Below are 21,119 nucleotides of genomic sequence, written 5' to 3' on the forward strand. Positions count from 1 at the left end.
ATTGCTCTGCCTCGTGCAGTGAAGCTGAAAAATGCGTTTATTACTCGAGTAAAAATGATTTTTCCTTTGTAACTTGTAATTGTTGTTGTCCCCTCAAAAAGGCGTCTCGTGCCTGAAACATCTGTCCTATTTGGCGTTTCTGTTGTTTTTCTGCATCGCTTTGCTGAGCGACACCTGCTGTGTGGTGGAGCCGAACTGCAGCGCGCTCAGAGTTTTCACCGCGTCCTTCGCGTCCAGGCTCACGTTCACGAACGTTGCAGCACTGAGGAGAGAAACGAGAGGTCGCTGCAGGAACTCACTGCTGCCAAACTTCCTGTTTTATCCTCATTTCGGACTCTGGCAGGCCGTAGGATATTTTGGACAATCTATAATCTTCTAACACAAAACATACACATACATACAGTGTTCACTGAAGTAAACACACAGAGCAGTAGCAGATTTTTTTACATGTGTTTTTATTTATTTTCATTTGCTGCTAACTGCCTTGTTTTCATTTGTAGTTTTTGTAGTAGGAAGAACTACAAAATCTACAAATAAAAAAGTGCAGTTAACAAATGTAGTGCTCTGCACTATGTGAACCCCTCAGCTGAATTTTTAGGTTTTTCAGTTCAAGCCAATTAAATGAAATCCAAAAATTCAGCCCCAACAATCAAATGATCCCCTATGAGCAAGCACTCTGGCAACGGTGGAGAGGAAAAACTCCCTTTTAACAGGAAGAAACCTCTGGCAGAACCAGGCTCAGGGAGGGGCGGTCTTCTGCCATGACTGGTTGGGGTTGAGGGGCAAAATTAAATCAAACAAAGGAGAGCACAGCTTATTTATGACAGGTCGGTGGACTGTGGCTGGAAAACATCATTACTGTTTTTTAAAGGGTAACTGGTCCACATCCACAATTACAGCTGTAATTGTGGATGTGGACCAGTTACCCTTTAAAAACAGTAATGACATTAAACACTATTCATTTAAGATGAGATGGAATCAAAGTAATTATTTCCAATCAAATGCTGCAAAGGAATATTTTCATGTGACACAGCGTAAATCTTTCCATAAACATAAACAATCAACAATTGTCGATGGGACGTGTGCATGCAAGCACACGCAAGCGATCCCCGCTCTGTGAGGTCATGATAATAATCATGACCTCACAGAGTGGGACATTCGCTTCAGCCGAAAATCTTACAGGCGACCCAGAAAGCAGCTGCAGGAAGAGCAAAGACATATGCGACAACAGTTAAACCTTCTCCAAGTAGGTTTAGACACCACGAACCAAAGGATTCTCTTTCTGTTGTCTGCTGTATGTGTCCCACAGTTTGTGTGAGTTCTTCCATCTCTTTGCTCAATTTTGTGTTTTCTCGACTGAGTTGTCTGTAGCTTTGACTGAGTTCAATGTAGTTTTGACTTAGTTCAGTGTAGTTCTGACTGAGTTGTGCGTTTCTCACCCTGAGTCGTGTGTTTTTTAGTCTGCGTTGTGTGTTTCTTTCGCAGAGTTGTGCGTTCATTTCCCTGAGTCGTAAGTTTTCAAGCCTGAGTTGTGCATATTCATGCCTGAGTTCATCTCTCGTACGCTGCAGTGGGTCTGCGTGATCTCCGCTTCCCTGTGACATTTCTTTAAAGGTTTAATGCTCAAAAGTGTCAAAAAGTTAAATCTGTGAATGATTTAAATGCAAAGGTTGGCTTTGTCTAAAACAACTGGCTCCTTCTGATTAAACTGTTAAACGAGCTGCTCTATTTAAGGTCTTGGTGGGCGTGACAGAGAATGTGATGTCGACCGTGACGTCACAATGATCGTTTGAGAAGATCAAAGGATCAAAGGAGCGCTGTGGCTCATTCTGCGCATGCTCAGATCAATGAACGGGAGAATTATTTGTAAATACTTTGCTATCTAACAAAGGTGCTTTTAGCAACAGCTGCTGGTGATTCATCGTTATCAACCCTTAAACTCGACAACAACAACAGGCGCTCTCTCACCCAGGAAACACGCAGAGAGAGCGTCACCCTGTAACCATGGCAACCGTAACGCTGCCGCCTGGAACAACAGAACGTAGCTGTCAAACAAAACCCAAACAGTCCTGACCCGCCACAATATGAAACAGGGAAGTACCGCCGTGTAATCCATTTATTTCAACAAAGTAACTGTATTCTAAATACCACCTTTTTAAACGGTAACTGTAACGGAATACAGTTACTCATATTTTGTATTTTAAATACGTAACGGCGGTACATGTACTCTGTTACTCCCCAACACTGCATATGTATTATTTGGAACCCAGCTTACCTGTAAAAACAGACGAACAGCAGGTAACAGGAACTACTCGGTGCACCACTCTTCTTCTAGCGAGGTGTCGGCTTCTGATGCGTAAGACACCGAGCGCCATCTGCTGGCGGAACTTATATTACAGACATTAACAGTAGTTTTCCCCAAAAGAGACTTGAAGCATAAAAATAAAATGGGAGGCTGCAATTTTCATGTATTAATCTATATCATAGTGCCACAGATGCCCAAAACCTAATTTATTACATTAAGTAAATGTGAATGGCTAGAAAAATCAAAATCAAAATATGAAATTCCAAAATAAAGTTTATTAAAAGCCACTGAGGTTACAGTGATCCTGAACTATATGTGCATGTGCTTTGCAGTACATTAGGCAGGTCAGTTCTTTATTAACGAGGCCACATATTACTGAATAAAGTGAATAATATATGGATCCACATCCATAAGAATGCTGAGCTTGCCCCCAGGTGTAGTCCGTTTCCTGCACCTTTGTCACAACAATTCTCCTTCAGGTGGTATAGACTCTGAACAGCTTTTACATTCGTCTTGGTGTTCAGTTGAGTGGTATCCTCTGGAATTCTGTGGAATTCTGTCAGCTCTCACATGGCTTCTCATTTGGCATTCTCAGCCCATGATCTAATCTTCTAAAGTGCACTGAAAAAATTAATCGGTAATGCTCCTGCATTTATTATTTATCAGAAGGGTTTCTGTTTGGAGTTTTTTTAACCAATATATTGTATGAATTTTTCGTAAGTAGCCCTTGTAAAAAAAAAAAAAATGTAACTCATTGTTTGAAGTGTGTAGAGTGTTGTCCATGTCAGACTCAAATCAGTTGCAACATCTGTCTAACGTTTAAAGTGGACATGATACACTCCACTAAAGACTAATGTAAACTGTGGAGCCCTCTTATGAACGCTCATAGATTTAAAACTGTCTGTAAGGCTGGATGTAAGAAACAAGTGTTTAAAGTTCAAGTTTATAGAACATGTTTAGTGCCCTTTTCTGCCAGAACAGAATGTGACATCATGTGGTTGATTGGTTGATTTTGGCTAATACTTACATTAGATTATGTTAGCTAACTAGTGAAAAAACCATTAACTCACTGATACAGTTGAAGGGGATCAGTTTTGTTCTGCACCTGGCTGCAGCAATGATTTTTCTGTGAGAAACAAAGGATATACTATCTGTTTATCCTTTCACTGTCTGTCTCTTAAGCAGATTGTTGTTTGGCTAACTGCACCGAAATGGCAAAATCCACCTGTAACCTATAATGTTAGGGTTTGTAGCACACCTTTTAAATGAGGACAGTAGGGAAGAGAGCCTGATCGAGTCACCAGGTCAACAAGCTTTAAATTAGCCTTTATATATGTAAGGTCATGTTTACTTTAAAGGCAATTGTTTATATTCGAAGTTTTCTGCCGTTGACGCATAATCAAGTAAGGGATTAGCATTACTTATGAAGAAAAGCGACTTTTGCAATGCAAAAAAGCGATCCATTTATAAATTTAGGTTTTGATAGGTTTATTGGGGATTTTCCACAGTGTGTGGAGCCTGTTCTACACCTGTCTCTTAATGCAGTGATAGTGCATCATTGTTCGAGTGTTATAGTGTGTTAATATGGATCTTTTTCACTCTGTGAGCTGCAACAACGTTGTTTATTTCCCTCCAAGTGACAGCTTTAGCAAAACACTAACCATTAGATTTTCACAGGAGTAGCAGTGGTGTCATTCTCTTCTTCAGTTAGCCTTATGACTATGGTTGTGGAGGTGTGCTTAGCTTGCTTCTGTGAAATATGAAGTGGAACTCAGAGCACCTTAACAGCTTCAACACTTATCAGCCTGACACAGAGTCATGTGAAAACTTCAATAACGTGCTCTTTGAGATTCTGCTAGCTGACCTGACTGATACAACTGAACTGAGTATTCAGGTAGTAAGCAGCTGTATGCCGACTCTTTATTACTATTATTAATGTTTTGCTTGTTTAGTCAGAACAATAGGAACAGGGAAATATTTGCCAGTAATGACTCGCTTTAAAGGTTAGCTTGAAAGCAACAAGCTAACCTTTAAATACAAGAGTTACATTATTTGTGAAACAAAGACAGTAATCTGATTAGTTCACAACAAGTTAGAGTTACACTGCTGGTACTGTCTTTGATGAGTGTGTTTAGTAAGTCTGCACTGATGCAGACTTGACTTTGAATGGTTTTATAACCCACTCCCACTTAAGGGTCACTGATTTGAAGCTGCACTTAACCCTTGACATTAAGCTGCAATCAGAGTGGGAGTGTATATGAAGAGGATGCTGAGGTTATATTGGAACTGGGCCTTAAAGTCCACAGTGTGCCTCAGCCAAGAAATTAAAAACAAAACAAAAACAGACTGTAAGAAAGTTGCTCGTTCCTTGTTTGAGGGCATTCCAAACTAGCTGCAAGGCAGGCATTATGCAAATATTTCACACAGTGACATAAGTAATAGAAGAAAAGCCTAGACTACACACAATGTGTTTAAGGCAGTTCAGCTGCAGTGTTTTCTGTAAGAGAGTATAACTTGCTTTAGCATAGACTTTGTTACTTTATAGACCTTTCAAACATACACACAAGCTATATAAGAAGCTGAAGGAAAGGAGAAAACTGAACTACAAACTAAACCAAACCAGTTAGTCCATCAGAAGAATATGAATATATACAAAAGAATGAACTTTCTCATCATTCGGGTATTCATTTGAATTAATTACTGAAAACTGTGGCACAGCAGAGATCAAAGACAAATGTGGGGCTTCTGTTTTTGGCACCTTTGCATTTTGCCTATGGAAACCCAATAAATGGCATTTTCTACTTCTACTACTTTGGGTGGATGCTGTGTTAGTCTGATGAGTCCTAATGCAGAATGCAGCTGCAGCAGCAGTTAGCCATAAAAGCATCAACATGACTCATAAAAGTTTTTTTCTAATAGGTAAGTGTATTACAGTCATTCGTACAAACATGCTGTTTACCTAAGTGCAGTGAATCACATTCTGACTGTCATGTTGTGCAGCAATATGACAGTCAGAGACCATAAAAAGTAAATAATATTTGATTACTTCAAGCAGCTATGAGCAAAATAATAGAAGAAGGAGGTAATTGTAGAATACTGATGACTGACATGTGACCTGATAGGAAATACATTAGAGTGGCAACCAGCACCAGGAACATCCAGTGATCAGCTGTTCAGCTTCAAAGCAACGTGTAACAAATGAATCACTACCATTGGGTATACAGCTTAAGAATCACCAGTTAACCTAGCCCCATCCATGTCTTTTGGAGGAAGCCAGAGTTCACAGAGAGATTGTGCAAACTCCACACAAAAAGATCCCTGACTGAGTCAAACCCCGGACCTTCTTACTGTGATGTGACCATGCTAACCACCGTGGCGCACCACAATCCATTATTTCCTTAAAAAAACATAAAACAAAAAAAAAATTAGAGAAAGAAACACCCCTTCAATTTAAAGTAGTTTTCTGCCTTGTGCCTTTTTGCAGAGCATTGTGCCTTACTGGAACAGTTGCACAAGAGAAATCACTTGACTTTGATAAAATATGTGGGGCAGTGAAAGAGGAAAAGCAGGGGAGAGGAAACAGAAGCAATTTTATGGTTTAAGTGGGGGGAGGAGAGCTGGAGAACAGCTGAGTGATGTGCACGACTGTGGATGTTTTGCCCCATGTGCACTGATTGAGGTTGAGGTCAAAACACACAGGAATGATTACCAACATGGAAAATAAATCAAACGCCCCTTTCACAGCAACAACTGAGAGTTGCTGGCATTTCGCTCTGTTATTATAATTGCCAGGTCTACTTTAGGTGCACGATCATGCTAAATGATGTTAGGCCTTTAGTGACTCGGAAGCCCCTGGTCAGAGGTAGTGAGTCCTTGCTTGGAATGATACTGAGGAACTTCAAACCATCTGCAATCTGCAACAGGGTGGTGGGGGATACACTAGAAGTGCCAGATATCACTACATGTCTATAAATGAATCCTTTATTGCATCTGCAGCTTACAAAATCCGACCCGTTTCTGCTCATTTTTGTGTAGCCCAGTTAACCTATGCTTGTTAGATTGTTTATTTCAGGATGTGGAGAGGCTTTGGATTTATATTTCATTCATAATAACTACATGAATATTAGATATGCTGTTTTAGAATATATACCATTAAAGATCATATTAAAGATGTGATCTTTTTAGATGGTCTTAGTTTGAACCTTTGGGCAGCTGTCATTCATCCCTGTCAACTATTTGTGTTACATGACTTGGGAAGTTAATTGGAGTTGGGGAGGGTTCAAAAGGTTGCTAGAAAACATTGTAGCTGCTGATCCTTAGTGGACCTTAATCCTCAGCCTTCTCAGTGAAGGACATGGGGCATTCTCTTCTGTCACACATGAAAGTCAGCTTTTCATTTCGTTGTAATAAGTAAGTAAGTAAGTATGAGTTTCTGAACTTAATCTCGAAGTTTCTGCTGTTCTTGGCAGCGGGTTATTTTTCGTTTTACCTCCTGTAATCTCCGGAAGGACGTTTTGTTTTTGGTAGCACTTCAATGCATGCGTGTCATTCTGTCTGTAGATAGCTGATAGCTGAAAAAGTTTTGAATTAATTCCGATAAAACTTTGCAGGGGTGTAAGGTGTCGTTACTTAACAATCCATTAAAATTTGGCTTACATCCACCAATGTCTTTATGGTCTTCAGTGATTTGATGGGAGAAAACTGACAAAAAGGCCTTATAAACTACAATTGTTACAAGTGTGCTGTCAGCATATAGAAAGTACAGTGTAAGGATTTAAAAAACCACGTCACATTTGACCCCTGACTTCTCATCAAGGTCAATAGATTGATCTGAAGGTCAAAGTGATAATAATGCTATGGAGAGTTATTTAAAACTATGTTTCTCACTTCCATTGTTTGTACTGACAACATATAGGCATATGGGGAGTGACATATCATGTTAGTTTGGACCTCTGACCTTTTCTTCAAAGTCATATAAGGTCAAATGTTCATAAAATGTCTATTATTATTAACATTTAGGGAATGGTACTGGCATATGGGAATTCAAACTAGCACATTATAGTTTCCATCCAAATATCATGTCACACCTGATCTCTGATTTCACTTTTATATTTCACATCTGCCTTTCTTTCCAGTTGACCCCAAAATGTATGATGTATTGCCTAGAGAAAGGGAATGAGTTGAGTTAGTTAGAAATACAATGCAGTTTAATATATAATAAGCTCAAGTTATTCCTGTCCAGTTATTTACAAATCAATACCTATTATCCATTATCTTTGTATATAATTTTTATATACAAAATACAATATTATTCCCTTTAAAGTAAATACTGCCCAGAGAGTTAGCTGCCTTGGGGTAGGTTTGCATTCTCTGAGTGCTTCCTCTTTTCTGATATAGATTCTTTTTTTTCCTGGAAATTTTGTTGTCGTATGAACCATTTGGCATGGCTCTTTAGAACAAAGCATTGAAGCATTTTCTGCCTTTTCGCTAAATTGGACCACAGGTCAAACTGGCTGCATTTGCTGTCTGAATTGGTTTGCTTTGATTCACCTCATTCAGAGCATCCACTCAGAGTGCATTGAATGCCCTGAAGTATTGATTGAATTAGACAAAGAACCCTCATGAGGAGAAAAAAGACAGAATGCAATCATATTCCCATTAGTGGCAGACTGAATGGGAGAAGCGTGTGCTGGCCTTTTCTTCTAGCCTTCCTTGTTCAGCATTAATTACTGTTCATTTCACACATTCTGTTCTTTCTTCCCCACTTTCCTGCAGCCCCCCACCCCACTCATCAGGTTGGTTTCGCTGAGCTACTTTGAATTAAATACTGAATGAGGTGTAAATGGTCAGAATTATTTAATATTGGGCTTCTTGAACCCTTCACTTCAATTTGAAGCAGATTTTAAATTCAAAAGGTTGAGATTAATTTGATGGCTGATGTGCACATAAATCAAGCCATGCAGAATAAGAGTGGCTTCAAAAAGCTACTGTAGAGAACTACGATGAGAATTGTGTTCCATGAGTGCTTACGTAAGGCAAGAGAGAATTGCATCCTTTTATTCTGCCAGTGGCACTTTAAGCTTTTGCCTCAGAGGAAACGTCTTTTTGCGTTTTCATCACTGTCACAAACGCTGCAGATTTCACTTAAGCTTCTGTTTTCCCATTTGACTCATATTCCAAATGTTGTAACAGAAGTCTTTGGTTCTCCAGCGTAACCTTGATCAAGCGCTGATGTGCTTGAGATTTATTTAGCTTAGAGTGTTGAGGTGGAAACCTGCCTGGCAAGGACTAAAGCAGACTGTAAGAAAGTTACTCATTTCTTGTTTTTAAGGCATTTAAAAAGGAGTCTGTCCACAAATGTGTGGCTTCTATTAAAGAAGAACTTGTGTTGTGTTGCGCACAGCTTGACTTTGAGTAACTCTGGCACTGGGGGGGGGGGGGGGGGGAGGATAGGTTAGATAACCAGGGAATTTTCATTATGCCAAGTTTTATCCATAAAGGGTTTACATACACTGGTATGTTTTGCCAGCAGGAGATAATGATATGCACGCATATTTAGTCTGAATTGTCAGTGCTTTCATGTCCTTGGCCTTTATATATTGCAAAACTAACTGCCAGCTGGCAGCTAGCAGGTACATATATAGAACCTTAAATAGAAATGTTTAGCTTCCTTTAACAATCAGCATGGTGAATGATACCTGATTGTCCCTGTTTAACATTTATTGCAGCTGTACTTACTGTTATTTTAAAGCAAATAAGTGTAATGCAGTTTTGCTAAATTACCACAAAATAAAAATCCACCACTAGGTGGCGATGTTTTATCAGAAAGTCTGAGATTAGGCCGCTGCAGTGGAAGGCATTGTTAAATTTCAACAAGGTTCTGGGTTCAGATGTATTTCTGTAAAATTTCTCCCACAGTGGCATCCTTATTATCTAAATGTAACCATATTTAATATTCGCATACAGAGATGAGTTGGAGAGCAACTTGGGGTTAGTATCCTGCCCAAGGATAATTGACTTGAAGACTGGAGCAGACAGGGATTGAACCACCAACCTTCTAATCAGTAGGTGCCCTGCCACCGTCTGTGAGGTTCTCTGTCTCGGTGCACCCATCCTGCATCAGAGTATAGCAGGTGGCACTAGCCATGTCACTCTAAATTGGACAAACAGATACAGATCCTACTGTGAGTGGCTCCAGTGAGATTATTGTTTTCACACAATTATGAACTACTGGTTTAACAAACAGCTTTAAAACCATATATCAAGATCAGTTAGAAAGTAAGACAAACCACACACTGTATACACAGCACAGCCAAAACTAGCTCTCTATAGACATTACTCAAAGGATATAAACTTAAGTCATCTAAACAGAGGCCGAATCATTTCAAACAAAGTACATAAATGGCAGCCTGGTCTCAGACAAAGGAACTGAACTAAACATACCCAGGCACCAGGGCTGGACTGGGACAAAAAATCGACTCAGGCATTTTGACTAGAGACCTGCCCCCCAGGTATTAAAGCCATAAAGCCTTTGAATGAAAACAAAGGCTGTGGTGACAGTGATGTTCACTGTCTTTTTGGTATATGTATGATTTCTATACATTTTACGTCAGATAAAAACTTTGGTTGTAAGATTCAGATGATTATTTAATAAAAGCGAGACATTTTAAATTAGAATAAGAAAGAAAAGTATTTCTTTGTGCCCCCCTCTGCCTGTTAATGCCCTACCTGGCCTCCTGGCAACACTTTGCTAGACCCGCCCCTGCACAGTTACCAGCAGTCAGCTACCTAAAAAGGATCCTGGTGTTATTTGTCTCTCAGAAACAGTTCATAACTTCCCTTCAACTCATCCATGTCACCTAAAAGGTAAACCTGTTTCTCCATCACCTGTTCAGCTCTGATGATTCAGTAAGGACATCTCCTGGTTTCATCTTCATGTTTCCCTCTCACCACATATCCAAACCCACATCATGACCAGCAGCTTTTACAGCTGTGACTCCAGCAAACATCAGCTGATACTAGAAATTAATGTTAAATAAATTCTAACAACAGCTGATCAAGCTTAAACGTGCTGCTGTTGTTTAACGCGACATCCGCCGGTTTCCTCTTTCTGGCGCAAAGTGGGCGATAAACAAACAAGAGAGACGGGACTTGCGTCAGAAAAGTTGATCAGCTGATCATTGATCAGTTTCATGATTGAAGTAGCAACAGGAGAGGGAGGGGGAGAAAATTAGAGAAGCAGCAGCTGTGCGGCGTAAACACAGAATCACTAACAAAACGCGTAATATTTTCTCTGAATGCGGGACGATTGGGTTTTTTACAGGACGGTTGGCAACTCTACTAACTAACCTTATGAATAAAATAAGGTTCACTATCAGTAACATCATAGCACCCACCCAGCTGTATAGAAACTGTACGAGTTATTGTAACTGAGTGTAAAAAGTCAGCACAACGAAAATAAACTCCACCTAAACTTGGTTTCTATCTGACCCAGATAGACTGCAGTCATAACTTCTTACCTGAAGTTCAGTTCACCTGACACTCGGACCGGCGGCCGCCTCGGGTCTCTCTTCTTCCGGCCTCCCCCTTCCCTCATCCACCTGCTGGCCTCTGTGGAAGCTCCGCCATAGCCACCACCAAACCACTGAGTTATTTTTACACATCGACCAGCATCTGGCCAATCCACCACCTCTCATTGTTTATGCCGTTACGAAAACCAACAAACAAAAAAAAAACATCGGCCCATAAAAACGAAAAATCACCATCGGCCCACTGGGCAAAAGGCCAGTCCAGCTATGCCAGGCACTATTTGACCTTATGACCTTCCCTCTCTTCCCTGCATTGACAGGTGCATGTCTTCTAACTCTCCTGGTCTCATATACTACATGGAATATTTAAAATGAAATAATAGCGTAGGATAGGAATGTTGTACTTTAGGTTGGGACAGGTAGAATTAGAAAAAACTAAAAAAGATGCAATCTAACATTGCCAATTTCTGATTTTTTTCACTCAGTGCACTACTTTTTTGTTTTCCGTCATGAGCATACGTGTGTGTAAGGCACTAATGATGTGCAACACTCTGATACCACATGATGCTAGGAATGTAACTCAACCAGGCACACTAACTTTCATCAAAGTCTTCAAACATCAACACTGCAGCAGCTATGTACACGACTGTGGTGACTGTTGATCATGGTTACTGTCTGAAAATCTTGCTCCTGACAGGTTGCAAAAACAGAACTCCTGATGGACCGCTGCTGTTATGGTAATTTTGCAAGCACTCAACTCCATCTATAACCCCTCCTCAACAACTAGAAGACGCTAACGCATCCAGAATAGATTCTTTTTTGACCATCTTTGTGTATCTGTTTTTGTATTTTTTTTTTTAATGAGGTTTACCTTCATTATCATTGCCATGAGGCTTTCCATCTCGGGAATGAAACATCTGCTGTTTGGGCTTTTTGTTTAGCTGACAATTATACACGCAAAGCTGTTTTGTACAAACATTTCTCATGCTAATCCTTTTACCCATGATCGCACATATATCATTCTTAGTCTATTGGTGCAATATTTTAGTCAGACGCCAAAAATGCCAGTAATAAAATGTAAGATTTTATGTTGTTTTCTTTGTTTTTTCTTTTTTTTGTGTGAATTATTTGTCAATCTTCCATAACTTTAACTGTCCGGATGTTTTGTGTGACATTTTTTATTGTAAACAACAGCACGATTTGTGACAGACTTTGATAACTGAGGCCTCCATAACAGTAAACTGAGACTTGCATAAGCAAAAGGATGACAGACTTACGATTGCATCATTATTTTGTGCGAGTCGAGAAATGAGAAAAAGCACTAATCTGTGATGTGTCCTGGTTTTACTTTATTTTCTGTAAGACATGCCACTGATGTTTAAATAAAGATGTACAATATGCTAGAAATGAGAAACACTTTCTAAATAATTTAGTGTAGTTGTACATTTTTGAAGCCGTGCCATGATGCTGATCAAGATGCATGAGCAACACACACACGCACCAAGCGTATCTCACAAAAGCAGTCAATAAGTGATATTGAATTTTGGGGTGGGAAACAATTACTTCTGGAACCTTCGATAGAAAGAGAATGTATTTTCTTTTGTCAGTTCATAAGCAAAGAGTGTGACCGGCTCATGAATTCACATAGCTTATGCCCAACACAGCAGGGTGGTGTAGGGCAAACAGTCTACACCAGCAAAGAGGTTTTTAGTTAAGAAAACTAAAAACCTCTTCAAATGATGCAAGCATCATTGTCTTGCCTACAGCCTGCTAAGCTAATATTAAATAGTGAATTCCACGAGAGAGGACAAATAACACACTGGCAAAAAGGAAGATTACTCTTTCCAGTGCTTGAACGCTCACTGAGAAACTCAGAAGACAAATGTGTGTCAGGTGGTCTTTAGAAAAAGCAACACAAGTCAATTCTCTGAACTTATTTATTCCAGTCTGTACTTTAACTCATTCAGAATTAAAAATATGACTTGCATTTCCACTTTATTAAATGCACCTTGCTAGTACTTTGTTGGACAGCTTTGGTACAGATCCATGATGCAAATCTCCAGTTCCGTCACATCTGAAAGGTGCTGTGTTTCACTGAAATCTGGTGAGTGTGTAGGCCATTTGAATACATTGAACTGATGATGATATTCAAACCAGCCTACCTGTTCAAAGTCACTGAAATCACATTTTTATCCTTATTTCGATGCTTGGCTTGAACTTCAACAGTCATCTTGAACATGTACATAACCCTAAATGCATTGATTTGACTATATATTTGTGTCAATGAGCAGCTCAACAGGTGTACATAGTGAAGCGCACATTGAGTGTACAGAACTCATTTGGAAGCTGAATCACAGTTAAAATGTACAGGGACACTTAGAGGGTGAACAGAGCTACTGTTAGTTTTGTTAGTTACACCTGTGTTAAAACCGATATATGGTAAAGTGAGTGCAGTTAAAGCTGTGTGATTAACTGCACGAATAACACAAGCAGTAGGCACGAAGTGTTCACCATTATGAGACAAATACAGTTGGAGAAAATAGAAAATAAAAACATGATCATGCACAGTAGAGAAAGGAGCTGCAAAGAAAAGCGTCTGGACTTCTTTAAGTTACTTGAAGACGTTTCACCTTCATCCGAGAGGCTTCTTCAGTTCTAAGGTCAAATGGTGGAGAGTCCCAGATTTAAACCTGGTGGGAGTGTCCCCCCACAGAGGGACAAAAGGACCCCCTGATGATCCTCGCCTTTCGCATGATAAGGTGGGGCCAGGTTTCACAATGAACTCACCTGAAACTCTGGCTGATTGGGACCCACACCCAGTTCCACACCTTGGCTCAGGCGAGGATCATCAGGGGGTCCTTTTGTCCCTCTGTGGGGGGACACTCCCACCAGGTTTAAATCTGGAAGAGCTTCACGAGGCCGAGGTCGTCTCCGGTGATGAGCACGGCGGCGGAGGGGTTGGCGTCCACGGCGTTGATCTCGGTTTGGGCTGAGTATTTAGGCCAGATGCCGCTGACCTCCGAGCCCAGAACGCCACTCCAGGAGGCCCAGCGCTGACCTTTGACCTCCTCCTCACTGACCAGCTTCCCCACTGCGGGAGGAGAGAAGAAGAAGAACAAGAAGAAGACGACGGCAGTGACAACCGAAGAATAAAACTCATTTCCATAGCTTAGGGCGCCGCGGCCGATCTCTCTGCTGGCGTAAGTGATAAACAGCAGCGCCACAGATGTTATCGACGCCGCCGCACCGACAGAAGCAGATAGAGAAACGTGTTCACGGTGCAGATTCATATCTGCGTCGATGCCGGCGGCGTTTCTCTCCGCGGGTTTGCAGCTTGTCCTTCACAGGCATGAATATGTGGAGGAGACAGGCTGAAGGAGCAGGACTCCTGCGCTCTGCTGCGTGCTCCTCCCTCTGTGCTCCTCCTCCCTCTGTGCTCTCCCTCTGTGCTCTCCCTCTGTGCTCTCCCTCTGTGCTCCTCCCTCTGTGCTCTCCCTCTGTGCTCCTCCCTCTGTGCTCTCCCTCTGTGCTCTCCCTCTGTGCTCCTCCTCCCTCTGTGCTCTCCCTCTGTGCTCCTCCCTCTGTGCTCTCCCTCTGTGCTCCTCCTCCCTCTGTGCTCCTCCCTCTGTGCTCTCCCTCTGTGCTCCTCCTCCCTCTGTGCTCCTCCCTCTGTGCTCTCCCTCTGTGCTCCTCCCTCTGTGCTCTCCCTCTGTGCTCCTCCTCCCTCTGTGCTCCTCCCTCTGTGCTCCTCCCTCTGTGCTCTCCCTCTGTGCTCCTCCCTCTGTGCTCCTCCTCCCTCTGTGCTCCTCCTCCCTCTGTGCTCCTCCCTCTGTGCTCTCCCTCTGTGCTCCTCCCTCTGTGCTCTCCCTCTGTGCTCTCCCTCTGTGCTCCTCCCTCTGTGCTCCTCCTCCCTCTGTGCTCTCCCTCTGTGCTCCTCCTCCCTCTGTGCTCCTCCCTCTGTGCTCCTCCCTCTGTGCTCTCCCTCTGTGCTCCTCCCTCTGTGCTCTCCCTCTGTGCTCTCCCTCTGTGCTCCTCCCTCTGTGCTCCTCCTCCCTCTGTGCTCCTCCCTCTGTGCTCCTCCTCCCTCTGTGCTCCTCCTCCCTCTGTGCTCCTCCCTCTGTGCTCCTCCCTCTGTGCTCTCCCTCTGTGCTCCTCCCTCTGTGCTCTCCCTCTGTGCTCCTCCCTCTGTGCTCCTCCTCCCTCTGTGCTCCTCCCTCTGTGCTCCTCCTCCCTCTGTGCTCCTCCTCCCTCTGTGCTCCTCCCTCTGTGCTCCTCCCTCTGTGCTCTCCCTCTGTGCTCTCCCTCTGTGCTCCTCCTCCCTCTGTGCTCCTCCCTCTGTGCTCCTCCCTCTGTGCTCTCCCTCTGTGCTCCTCCTCCCTCTGTGCTCCTCCCTCTGTGCTCCTCCCTCTGTGCTCTCCATCATCCATCATCATTAAATGTTTGTTTTTAGTCTGACTGAAGCATTTTGTGCATTTCTGAGATGCCAGTGTCGACACAGGCTGTGTGAAAGTTTACTGACAGCTACACAGACGTCAGGAATCGACTCTGCAAAGAACCCGTTTTAAATGCCTTTAGGCTCTTTGTTAGCAGCAGCCTGTCACACACTTCATTAGATAACACAGTTTGACATAAAACTGTAGTCTTGCATCAACACGGTGGAAACTTGGTGTCTCAGCAGCAGTGGTGGAGCGGGGGGGTGTCTTACTGGGCTTAAGCCCGGGTTGTTTTTTCAGAAGCCCGGGGTCTTTTGGAGTGGAATTTTTTCATAGTTAGATGCCTTGCTGACAACTGTATAAAACAAAAACTACACACAATACTCGAAGCACATAGTGCACACTGTGGGAATTTACGACTGTGCATAAATCCCCCCTAATATTGGTATGATCCGAGCTCAGGCACTAAGCGGGGCGGGGACAGCTGCTGCCTGTTGGAGAAACGCAGCGAGGCAAACAGAGGAGAACTGAAGTTCGACCAGGTACCAAAGCAAATCATTCGTACTGTACAAATAATGTAAATATGACGGTGAATCACGAAAGATTGATAACTGATCACTTGACCCATATTACGTTACTTGCTCTTCAAGTGAATCAACAAATGGCGAAATGAAAAGCCGAACAACAACAATGCTGTTTCTTTAGAGAGTCTTAGCTTACATGTGTTTATTTCATATTTTCAGTTGTTTCCCTCCACGGCTAAATAAATCGGTTTCAGTAATGCACTGATATACAAGAATGGACATAAGGGGCTTCTTTCAAAGAAAAACTCTGGTAGTATTTTATATATTATGCTTTGTATGTTGTTCAGTATATTTCTGTGCAAAACAAGAGGAACTTCAATACAACAGCAGTATATTCACAGTTGAAACCAGATATTTACACTTTATGGAAAACACAAGAACATTTTTTTACTGTACAACATCAAGTTAGAGTAAACTTGTTTTGTTTTGGATAAATAAATATTGAAATATCTTTTGAATGAGTTAAATGTCAGAATAAAGAGAGCCAGAGCTGTCTTTTTTTTTTATCACTTTCATCAAATTTAGGAGTAAATATACACTAAGTTTATTGTTAATTAATAAGAAAACTGCAGACGATTCCATTCTGAGCTGAAGAAGCTTCTGATTGGTTAGCAGAGTCCATGTGAGTAAATTGGTGACACACCTGTGGATGCATATAAGGCAAAACACAGACGCTGTGTCCCATTTCAGGGTCTGCACGCTTGAAGTACGCATTTTAAGTGCGGTTACGTCACCGCCACGCGACGACGGCTGTCCCAATTCGAAGTGTACTTGAAATGCATACTCCAAATGCGCCGTCGATTTCCCCAAATATCAAGCGTGGTCCGGTGCACGCTTCGTGGTCCCATATATCCCACAATTCATAGCGCGGCGGTGGGTGTGGATAATTTTGCCGCAAAATACGGCAGAAGGGAGCGGCCGAAAAGTGAACTGTCAAAAGTAAGTACTGAATATGACGTCACTTATTCATGTGCGAATGTTTAATAACGAAGAACATTAAAACATTGCTGTTGGCCACATGTAGGCAAAGTTGTGTGACACTAGTGATGTTTGTACTTTCAGCATTAACTTGGTTTTAAAGCCTCTACTTGTAAATATACATATAGTCGACCTTAATCTTACAGAGAATCTGATGATTTTATGGATAATTAAAGTCAGTCATATATCCACAAACACAACAAGCTGAAAGTCAGTGATATATATATATATATATATATATATATATATATATATATATATATATATATAATCTGACAATACTATAATATTGGCCATATTATATTTACATTACCATAGTGAGATGACTTTAGTCTCATGAACAACATTAACTAATTATTGTTTACTAGCTAATCTTAAATGACTGTTCAGTACAGAAATGAAGCCCTTGAATCATGTTGTACAGTCCTGTGGTCTCAGCCTCAGATACTCAACTAATCAAAGTGATGTCATGACAAAAATGATTGACCAACAAAACAGTTTTCTCCTTCATTTCTGTCAAACAAAGCTGTATGTAACGCGGTTAGTATCATGGTTGCTAGGCAACCTGAACAGCGCGACGAAGCATATACCGTCCCATTTCACAAGCCTCTCACTTCCGCACTTCCCGTACTTATAGTACGCACCGTCCGTAGTACGCGTAGTGTGCGTACTTCAAGCGTGCATACTGTGAAATGGGACACAGCCAGAGCCTGTTTCTTTAAAATGGGAAAATCAAGAGATGTCAACCAAAACACCTGGAAAAGAATTGTGGAGCTCCATAAGTGTGGCTCAATTTTGAATACAATTTGGTGCCATTTGCAATTAAGAAATACAGACAGTTTCTCTCTTTACTCTTAAAGTTAACAAATATGTTTTTTATATTTATCAATCTAAAAAAAATAAACATTTAGTCTGATTTGATGTTACAATTAAAAAAGTGTTTTTATCTGAAGAGTTTGTAAATATCTGGTTTCAACTGTATATTTGATGATTGTCAGCACAAAGAGGGAGAGAGAGGAACAGAGAGGGAGAGAGAGGAACAGAGAGGGAGAGAGAGGAACAGAGAGGGAGAGAGAGGAGAATGAGGACAGAACAGAGATGGAACAAGAGCAGGTGAGAAACACATGTTAGTCAAATGGTTGTTTACCAAAAGTATCACCGTGTCATAGGTACTCATGTATCTCCCCATATGGAAAAGAAATAGTAAAAACTTATATGATTTACTCATGAAAGTGGCCACTTTCTCATTACTTTCATATATTGTTTTAGTAAGAATACAAAACATACAAGTTTCATTATATAATTCTTCAAGGGATCTTATATCTGTTTTCACTCTTGTATGCTTTTCATACAAGTTTCACACAAAACAGATACAAACTTTATAAGATTTATATATATCTTTTCCATATGGGTCGTACCTAGTGTTTCTTTTTAGGTTTGTTATTTTTCAAATTCTATATTTATTAAGTTCTGCAGGCTTGTTTGCACAACAAGGCTAAATAATTATAGAAACTTTTCTCAATCTAAATAGTGGACTTTGGTAGAATTAAAAAAATTAGTGTAGTGCAGGTCTATGATGATTTTTAGTGCTGCTATCATCTAGTTCTGATTCTTGTTCTGTCTTGGTTAAGTCCTCAGTAGTCCTGATTTTGAACTCTTCTAGTCCAGTTTTAATTCCGGATCAGTTCTGGGTCTGGTTGAATTGGGGTTTAGTCCCTGTGTCTTGATACAGCCCTGATTTTGTTCTGCCTCGCTGCTTAATTAAAAAACTAGTTTAAGGTGTCCTGCATATGTGATATATTTTTTTCCTATATGAAGTCATTCTCTTTTGAACAAAACTCAAAACAGAGCCTATTAATCTTTCAGTCATTTCTGCCCCCCCCCCCCCCCCCCCCCCCAAAAAAAAAAACCAAAAAAAAAAAAAACCACATGCATACTACCCTTTAGGGCTAAGCCCCGGGTGTTTCAAATGTCTGGCTCCGCCTCTGCTCAGCAGGTGTGCAGCGTATCCTTCAAGGGTCTAAAACCGTCTACAGCAGATGAACATCATGTCCAGCAAAGACCCAACACTGGTCCTTCAGCTGACCATCTGCTGTAAATACATGTAAATACATGTATTTACATGTATTTACATGTGTGTTTGCATGTATCAATAAATCATTGAAAGTATTTGCAGAACCAAACGTCGCTCCCACCGAAGGCTGTGAGGCTAGGCGCTAAGCACTGATGCTCGCTAACGCTAACATGTCGACCTGCGCTTAAAAATAAGACCTTCATCAGGCTGCTGAGTCACCTGGTCACACGTGTGACGTGAGTAGGGCTGCCACGACTAGTCGACTATCAAAATCGTCGACGATTAATTTAATAGTCGACGCGTCGTTTGAAGCTTTGTAAGATCACAAAAGACGCAGGAATGAGTAGCAGGATTTAAGAGTGTAATAACGGACTGAAACAGAAGATGGCAGCACTGCATGTACAAGGATGCCAGCTGCCGTTAAACCCCGAAGAAGAAGAAGCTGTGTCCCAGAATTCATAGCGCGGCCCAGCTCAGTTTCCAACAATGGCGGCAGCTAGTTAGTTTTAATATTGCTCTTATTATTCTTTCTGGGTCACAAAATAAACGTTTAACATATTTTCAGGCGAGAATGTAGCTGTGTAAACCTCAAATATCTGCTCAGTTTATCAAGACACCACATATTTTCAAAAGCGCTCTGACGTTTTCGGAGACGTCTGTTAGCCACTAGCTCGATAGCTAGCCGGGGGCTAGGCTAACTAGAGCCGTGAGAACACCGGACTCCCGGCAAATCGTTTTCAAACCCACCACCATCTTTCACTACTCAGGTTAAACATGATATATAAGTCACTTAGATAACTTAAAAATGTTATTGTTTGGCTTTTTTCAGTATTTTATTTGTTCCTGAGTAAATCGGTTTGGCTGAGATTAAAGTTATAGTTTTTACACAGCTGAATAAACGTCAAGCAGACAGCTGATTATCAGAAGTGTGAGATGCTCAAGAATTTACTCCGGTGTCCTGTTATATTTTAGATAGCAAGGAGTTTATTAAATTTTAATGAAGTTTGCAGATTGTTTCATTAAAATTTAATAAACTATCATCTTGTCTTTATTTTTAGTTAGCACATACCTTAAACATTTAAAGCTGTAAGCTAATGATAGTTATATAAGATCAGATGCTGCTGGTGCAATAAGCTGTACGTTTTACGTCCAATGGATGATGATCTGATTAGTCGACTAATCACAAAAATAATCGGTGACTAGTCGACTATCAAAATAATCGTTTGTGGCAGCTCTAGATGTGAGGTCGTGGAGGCGGCTCAGGCCCCCCATGAGCCATGGGCCTGCACTGAGCTGTCAGTAATGAGCACGCTGCAGGTAGTGAAACTGTCCTCAGAGTACTGCGGCCCCTTTAACAGGAAGTCTCCAGTAAACTGTGATGGTTTGATCTCGATAATGAGGCTCGAGAGTCCAAAGTTAGTAAAACATCAGAGACGCATTAAAGTGAAAGAAAAGAGGCTGAAATAAGCCGAGTTTATTTATACAGCAGCTCATTAAACTCTGAGGCCTCACAGGGATACAACAGGCTTTGTTTTTTTAGTGGGACCCAAAATAGTGACGAATATCTTCATCATGAGAACAAAGACGTTAAAGCTTCATATTACTGTTTTCAGAGCTTTCTTGAAGCTCGTCCTCGTGCCTCTTTTATCACGATGCGTCCTGACAATGAGCTGCACATCGCTCCGATCATCAATATTAAACAACATCATTTCATTTCTTAAATATTATAAAAACATGGATTTTGACAACTATTGTTTTTATTCTTAAAATATGTGGACTGTAAATACACGTACGTGACTTTAGTGTTTATATTTTAATATAATCTGATTAAAAATTGAGATTACTATTATTGTTATCCTGTAATTCAGAGAAGCGTCTCCCTGTGAGCCAAACACCCGCTCAGTTTAGTACCCTCACAGACCTGTATGATGTCACAGGGAGCCGATATCCCCGTGGTCATCTCTGGCACAGAAGCCACACCCATCGCTGCTTATAAGGGTCAGCCAATTAGAAAGGAGTTGCTAAAACAGCTTATTTCACACAGAGCATGAACTGAAAGCTGCACCAGGGCTCAGTATCAGATACAGATGGATTATTTTGAGCTGTAAATCATCCAGCGTGTTGATATAATGTGGCTGGGGAGAGGGAGGTCTGGGCTTCTCTGCTTAGGCTGCTGCCCCCGCAACCCGGCCCCAGACAAGCGGAAGAAGATGGATG

The 21,119-nt window shown here is 41.3% G+C and overlaps 1 protein-coding gene and 1 long non-coding RNA gene across 2 annotated transcripts in view; one reads left to right on the top strand and one right to left on the bottom strand.

The window, feature by feature from the left end:
* Nucleotides 1–5,560: 5,560 nt before the first annotated feature.
* The window catches only part of LOC146513346 (echinoderm microtubule-associated protein-like 6), a 74,728-nt gene continuing 59,169 nt past the window's right edge, over nt 5,561–21,119 (bottom strand). Inside the window, 1 exon segment of the mRNA XM_085168972.1 lies at nt 5,561–13,924. Within this exon segment, the coding sequence (XP_085025098.1) occupies nt 13,728–13,924 (197 nt within the window). The 3' untranslated portion in view covers nt 5,561–13,727.
* On the top strand, nt 15,268–18,610 carry LOC146513347 (uncharacterized). The gene is made up of 2 exons (XR_014875444.1): nt 15,268–17,821; nt 17,882–18,610. It is a non-coding gene; the product is annotated as an uncharacterized LOC146513347 (long non-coding RNA).

The sequence above is a fragment of the Neolamprologus multifasciatus genome, chromosome 7 (genome assembly GCF_963576455.1).
Source record: "Neolamprologus multifasciatus chromosome 7, fNeoMul1.2, whole genome shotgun sequence".
NCBI lineage: Eukaryota > Metazoa > Chordata > Actinopteri > Cichliformes > Cichlidae > Neolamprologus > Neolamprologus multifasciatus.